The sequence below is a fragment of the Saccostrea echinata genome, unplaced genomic scaffold (genome assembly GCF_033153115.1).
Source record: "Saccostrea echinata isolate AGI-Se365-2 ecotype Australia unplaced genomic scaffold, CSIRO_AGI_Sech_v1 ptg000012l, whole genome shotgun sequence".
In the NCBI taxonomy this organism is placed as follows: Eukaryota; Metazoa; Mollusca; class Bivalvia; order Ostreida; family Ostreidae; genus Saccostrea; species Saccostrea echinata.
Genome location: NW_026889761.1, coordinates 16,644,060 through 16,651,304, shown reverse-complemented (window position 1 = coordinate 16,651,304; position 7,245 = coordinate 16,644,060). Strand labels below are relative to the sequence as shown.

Sequence of the window (7,245 nt, the reverse complement as noted above, 5' to 3'; positions counted from 1 at the left end):
TTAATGCATCTGTTTTTTGATTTCGATGGACGGTGATGCCATTTTGACTAAAAATAGAAATTTTTGTGAAATTTCTTTAAAACGCTACTCCTCCTACAGTTTTGGTCTGATTTCAGTATAACTTGGCACACAAGTAGACTGTACAATGATACATAATTTAGTGCATCGGTTTTTGATTTCAATGAATGGTGTTGCCATGGTTACTAAAAATAGAAATTCCTGTGAAATTCCTTTAAAACGCTACTCCTACAGTTTTTGTCTGATTTCAATATAACTTAGCACACTAGTAGACTGCACTATCATACATAATTTAATGCATCTTCTTCTTTTTTATTTCGATGAACGGTGTTGCCATGGTTATTTTCTCTGCATCTACATTTAGGATCGAATCACATTCCTTTGCCATGGCATATAAACGTTTCCGAAAACATCTCTCATATCGATGCCTGGAGTCATATTTTTGTCCAAGTGAAGATGCTTATTAGGTCACAATTGGAAAAATATTGCCAATTCGAGGTGTCAAGGATGAATTACAATAAAGGATGTGTTACGGGATTACACTTTTACTGAGATAGATCAAGTGTTTCGAGAGACTGAGAATATGAGAAATTAAGCGTAAATTTGGTTAGTAATGCAGGAGAAAACGCCGGAACCGAAGACTCACTTCGAGAGATCAAATACTTTGAGAGATCAATGTTCGAGCCATAAATATAAAAATATAAATATTTTTTATTGAAGAAAAAATAATGTTGTTACTTTTTCTTTGCCAAACTTGCGGTCTTTCGGAATGACACCTTTAAAATAGAGGCCCAATGCCAGATAACAAAAGTGAGTTTAACAGTTTTAACATTTGAAATAAACTTTCTATATATATTGTGTAGGAGTCAATTCCCACTCTAAAATAATTTCATTTTCATCCAGGTTCGTTCCGAAATATAATTGTTCTGGACCAAGGTTAACTTTCCTTAACTAAAACAACTTGTTAAGTTTCAACAATTTATTATGACTATAAACATGCAATAATACTGAAAACTCATGTAATACCTGATTCAGGTGGAACATGTGTCAACCCTAGTCGTTGAGTAGATACACTACTGATAATTTAAAGGTTTGTCATGATTTGAATAGCCAGAAGAATAAAAGAATGGAAAGTGACCAATAGATACTTTTCATGTTTGACTGACAATTGACCACAGATAGCCAAAATATATCTCTCGATAAAGCTGTATTAAACTGAATACCTTTAATTCTATGGAATGCCAAAAGTGAAATCTACTACAATTGTAATACATTTAAAACTTTTATTATAGTCCGTCCTTATTTTAATTACCACACATCGAAATTCATTCTATTTAGATAGGAATGTTCGAGAGAGTTTAAAAAATTCTTTCAAAATGAGTACGCTTATTAATAATATTTGTTGTATTGACAATAAAATCAATAGGTTCAAATTATGAGCCGAAAGTTTACACAACCCTCTATTTTTTTTCTTTTTACAATCTTTTTTCTAATTTTTTTCTTTTAGATAGAATTAAGTTCTGTAATTCCAGACCGGTAATTATCTTAGCTATTGATATACCCATATAAGAGGCCCATGATGAGCCACCTGTTCACTTGAGCATTTTATCTTGTTTTACATTGAAAATAAGGGATTTTTAGATACGTCCTAAAATAGGTAGATTCTAGAGTGAAGTCGAAACATTAAAATTCAAGTCAAGTTCATCCCCACTGAACATGAACTCCACGTGAGGAAACGTAACATTCAAAAAGGGAAAAAAAATATCAGATGAAATAACGTGGCTTCTTAAGAAACAAACTGATTTTTTATAGTTTTAGGGCTCCCTGTTTGCATGAGCCCATGGTACGCGGTCGGAGAGTAAAACAAACGATAATGAACATATAATTTATGTAATGACAACTTTTATGAAGACGTAGATTTATAATGCTCTTCTATGAGACATATATCGGTTAACTTGATTTAAGTAAAGTAAACGAAATGACCACAATAATCCAGAATCGTATTCACTTCTGATCGAGATTCTTTTTTTATTTTGATCCAGTATACAGGTTGCAAGTAGTAGATATTTTTAAACATTTTACAGCTCTTATTGTTTGAACATCTGTATTTAAAAATAGCTATATAGAAAAATCATTCATTTCATTAGAGTATAGATATTGCAGAATTCCCCTTTCTGTCACTGAAACAATATGCAGAGTAACATATGTTATGAAAAGTGTCTGTGTCTATCTTTTACAGTTCCCCTTCCTTAGTACACATGATATTTGGTATAAATGCCTCATACTAGGACACTATTTTCAATGATTTAAAATGTTTCCATATGTAAATTAGCACAATAGAAAACAAAATCTTGAAATATAAGCGTATTTTAATTAATTTGGAGATTAACATCCGTTTTTGGTGTATTGATAGCGCCATATTGTATTTTTTCTATCCGAAGGTATTGCCTTGTGTTCGACCATCTTTTCTCTAGCACTTATATATCGAGTGTCAACTGACACAATACCAACATGTCCAGAGCCTTGTGGGAAAGGAAAGGCTATGACATCACCAATCTGTCTGTCGGTGAATTCAGGAACATGCTCATAACAACCTGTATCCAGTACGTATGCAGAATTTGAGTTTCCCCATTCGTTAGCCCCAATGGGAGAATATCGCCACGAGCTTCTGCAAAATTCATTTGTATCCAAAAAATTAAATGATTCTATAAATCGACAAAAAATCACTGCAAAATAAACTGAAATTTTTAAACAACCTCCTTGGGCGTTTGGCTCCAACGGAAGCTAAAACATCATCAACAAAGATGTTACACTTGTTTCTGTTGCAGAGATCTCGGTAACAGCTTTTTAAACTCCATCTTGTGCTGCTGATTTCTCTCTTTGCCGCACTCCATATTTGACTTTTGGAAACACACTGAGACTGCTATTAAATGTTTTAAAAAATGACAGAAATATGAATAGAGTTTAAAATATGAAATATTTTATTGTTTTTGATTTGTCTATTTTAAAATGATATTTTAATAAAAGAAATCTATATATTCTTTGTTCAGCAATAAAAAAATTTTATTTGAAAACATAACTTTGCATTTTGACTTCTAACTAAAATATATTTACATCCACTGAATATTATTTCCTTTAATTCTTATAAAAACCATTGCCGTAAATCAGTCAGTAAACAACACTAAGTAAGCCACCTGTATAGATTTCTTAAGCAACGGCTGTTCCATCAATTATGCATACAATGACATACACGTCTATAATACAATATTTAACATATTTGATTTGCTTTGAATGTTCTTTTTAAAAGATAACAATATAAGCAATAAAATGTCTTTCTTTGTTCGTTAGTACGGGAATCAACGTCGCAGCTATTGCAGAAAAAAAATCACATGTATTTTTTCTGCAACAGCTGCGACATTAATTCGCATACTAAAAATTATTGAATACAGAATTATGGTCCATGTCAATATATCAATACATAATTTGCATCATTATATATATATATAATGAATTGCGTCACAAAAGAAAAGTTGTACGTTACATAATCTTTTTGCATGTGAAAGTAGATGGTTTGAATATTATGTTGATTGATACCCATATTTCCCGACCATGTATAAAACCTTAATCTGTTTAGAACGAATTTCATATTTTTATGCATATTTCCATACCATCATTCATCTTTTCATGTATTTTTTATTTATCCATTGCACTTGATATATTTTACATAAAAAAGTAGATTACAAAGTGGCTGGAATATGCAAAATTAACCTTGTCCGATGTTTACATGCTATCCAGAAAAATTCAACGGTCACCGATAAATTACAGAAAACGAACCGTTTATATGGCTTTTATCTGTCACAGATGATTTAAAATATATTTTTGTTAACACACACACACACAAACACACATTTATATTTATATATAAAAGTAACTTACCATTATGCAGAGGGTGCTAAATATTAAACAAATTAGCAGGATACGGTCCATTCTAAATAAAGATAAATTAATCGAGAAATTGGAACATATCACTCGTGTATAAAATGATGCATATTTCACCTCCTGTGATGACGAGAGATAAGTGAATGTTTATATATCTTCCTATTAAATTTTATGAGATTCGTCCATTTTAATAATTATGTCAATACCTTAAGACATATATATTGACATCAAATATGTAGTATATATTCTGATGAAATCTTAACATTAACGAGGTTCGCTCCTGAGCTTTTGAGCAGATTTTTATCTTAACCTATATTTCAAAAATTCTCCATAATGTTTTAATTCTTACAATAAATTTGGATTCTACAATGCCAATTTAACTTTATTCAGTTAAAACTCCATGATTGAATTCCATACCAAAAGCATTAAGTGAGGAACTATATTTTGTGGCGGAAGGTTTTTTAGAAGAAAATGATCATTTTTTTCTCTTTCGAAGTATCTAAAGTATGTTAAGTTTGGATTCCTATTTTTACATTCAGTCTTTTAGTTATTTTTTGCAGTGGACTGTTTTATACTGGTCCTAAATTATCTATTAAATAATCTGTCATGAATTCTATCATCATATTTGATAAATATAGCAAATAAATTGTGAAAATGAAGAAAAAAAGCCCTAATTTAAGCTTACAATTAGCACTATTTTAGTAATATCGAAAAATTAGCATCACAGACCCCCACTTTTAATTTTCTTTTCTGAATATATACGATACTTTTTACCATTCTTCTTAAATTCAGTAAAATGTCATTACTTTCAAATGATTTTTTTGCTTGTTAAATTTTTAATGCCAGAAAAATGAAAATGTTTGAGTGAAAAGGGTCAAATAATTGAACATGCGCAGTAATTTGAAAATTTCTTCGTTGTCACAAATTTTAATGTGTCTATTTAAGATAAAATAAGACTGTTTTTGTTCCCATAATTTATTTGAACAAAAAATATTGAAGGAAAAACTCAAAAATTGATTTATGTGTAAGATGTATTATCAGTGCAAAAAGGTCAAACTAAATGCTCTGTAGCGCCAAAAGAAGCGCATTGACCCCCATTTTTTGTTTTGATTTTTAATAAAACTATGTGTATAAATTCTAAAAATATACTTGATAAAAAATTCTCATTACTTTTGATGACAGGATCCAACCTCCTTAAACAACCTTTGATGGGTTTCTTAAAAGTGAGATATGTGGAGATAACGAACAGTATTCGAGCTCAAAAGTGCCATTAAACATTACAAAATTGTTAGATATGAAAAGGCAAATACAAACTGTGAAAGAAACTCCTGGTTTTATTTAAATTAATATAAAAAAGAAATAAAAACAAATAAAATGTGAAGATTACGAAGATCATGCTCAAAAAGTAGGAAGGGGAAATAAGAATTCGACGCTGTAATTTTCTTAAGAAATGTTATTTTCATTCATATTTATTATAAATTAAACTCCTTACCCTTATTCTTATCACTTGCATACGGGGTTTATATCTTTCAGTTGTTTCGAGCATGTTCTAAGTATGATCAATTTCTAAATCAAGGTAAGTTATTGACAAACAAGTTGATGAAACAAAAATATCAACAGTCTCGTTTGGGGTCATCATTTTGTAAGTTCTATGGTCGATACAATGAGATCGTCAGGAAATATAATCTTTCATTAAGTAAAATGCAGACTGGCGTTTTTCATACTAATTGTTAGGCCATTGTTTACACACTGAATTGTCGACGGATTTTCCCGTTATTTCTCGATCATGACAAGGAGCACACGGCAGGTGTGACCGGTCGGTCGGGGATGCTCACTCCTCCATGGCACCTGATCCCATCTCTGATGTTTTAGAGGTCGATATCTGCTCTGCTTCTGATTTGTATTGTTTGAATGGGAGTCTGAGCTTGAATACTGTTCGTCATATATTTCATTTTAGGACTGGTGTGTTTAATAGATGCCAGTCTTTTTGAGGTCTAAAGGTGAATGAATATTGAGAGGGAACTAATTGACAACACATGCACTTGTTCTGTTTTTACAACAATTTATAAGCGTATTGGTTTTAAATAAATTGAGCCATACCAATATACATTATAGAGTATTTAAAAAAAAAGTAGTTCCTATGATGTATTCATGTTTACATTCACAGGCTTTAAGGCAATACCATATATAACCGTAAATGCTCCATTTTGCTTCTTTAACATAAATGAAATTTGCTGTGCATTTTGAAACAATGTGCTAATGAATAGTGAATTTTTTATAAAGCGGAATAGACATTTTTTGGACTCAAAAGAAACCCTCGTTAATGATTTTACAATCGTCATAGACTTGTAATTTATAAAACAATTTGAAAAAAAAAAAAAGAAAAAAAAGACTATATAGCACATTGTAACAGAACTACTTTATTTGATTTCATATCAGATTAAAAAGTTAAAATTTCTGCAAGGATTATTTTCCTTGAAAGAGAGAAAAAAAACTTCAAATTCACTAAAACATTAAACACCAGAAATCTTACCAACCGTCTGTTGATTATGTCTGTTTCTTAATTCCGTGAAATTTATGTTTCTATGTATCAGAAAGGTGCGATATTCTATAACAATTTAAAAATTTCTTACCTGCTTAGCTCTCTGCAATAGAACTGCGACTCAAACTCTCTTTATAAACTGTGAAGAAGAATTCATTAACCAAGAAGCATATAAATTCTGTATTTTTTAAACGTAATACTGTTATTTTTCTTGTCAAAAATTGGTTTTTCCAGTTAAATTTTAAAAAGATGTAAATACTTACGTGATAATATGTAAATGAAGTGTTTCTATTCGTCGACATTAAGCATTATATGCTCGTCTTTCTGTAAAGTAAATATAACTGTAATTTTATGCCGAAGATTATGTAATTCAAAATTATTTATTCTGTCGGTCGGCATTTATAAATATTTCTTTTAAATCCTTCTCATTTTAACAATAGTGTGCTTTGTTTTAATGTGGACCTCCCCCCCCCCCCCCAAAAAAAAAAAAATAAATAAAAAAAAAAAAAAAAAAAAAAAAAAAAAAAAAAACCACCAACGTTCTCTTATGTCGTAAAGTGTAATTATATGCTAAGGGTTTGATCATTGTTTATGCTATAGGTATGAAAAAAAAACAAAATCTTTTGATGAACTTGTAATTTGAATGATTAAAAACATAAGCAAAACAATTTGTTTTTCTTTTAAAAATTTACTACACGGCGTTTTCAGTTGAGGACTACACTTCACAGTTATTTGAAACATATATT

The 7,245-nt window shown here is 30.3% G+C and overlaps 1 protein-coding gene across 1 annotated transcript; it reads right to left on the bottom strand.

The window, feature by feature from the left end:
* Positions 1-2,369: 2,369 nt before the first annotated feature.
* LOC133186036 (uncharacterized) lies at positions 2,370-6,612 on the bottom strand. Its single transcript, XM_061321313.1, has 4 exons — positions 6,591-6,612; positions 3,955-4,006; positions 2,775-2,941; positions 2,370-2,686 (listed from the first exon to the last, which is right to left on the bottom strand). Exons 2-4 carry the CDS (start codon positions 4,003-4,005, stop codon positions 2,404-2,406), a joined length of 501 nt encoding a protein of 166 aa, XP_061177297.1. The 5' UTR covers position 4,006; positions 6,591-6,612; the 3' UTR covers positions 2,370-2,403.
* Positions 6,613-7,245: the final 633 nt, after the last annotated feature.

What these genes read in the sequence shown, in the direction of transcription:
- LOC133186036 (XM_061321313.1), bottom strand. Translation starts at nt 4,005, where the DNA reads ATGGACCGTATCCTGCTAATTTGTTTAATATTTAGCACCCTCTGCATA. An exon ending in TTAGCACCCTCTGCATAATG is followed by an intron (nt 2,942 to 3,954) that starts GTAAGTTACTTT and finishes AACATTTAATAG; the next exon opens with CAGTCTCAGTGTGTTTCCAA. An exon ending in GGAGCCAAACGCCCAAGGAG is followed by an intron (nt 2,687 to 2,774) that starts GTTGTTTAAAAA and finishes TGAATTTTGCAG; the next exon opens with AAGCTCGTGGCGATATTCTC.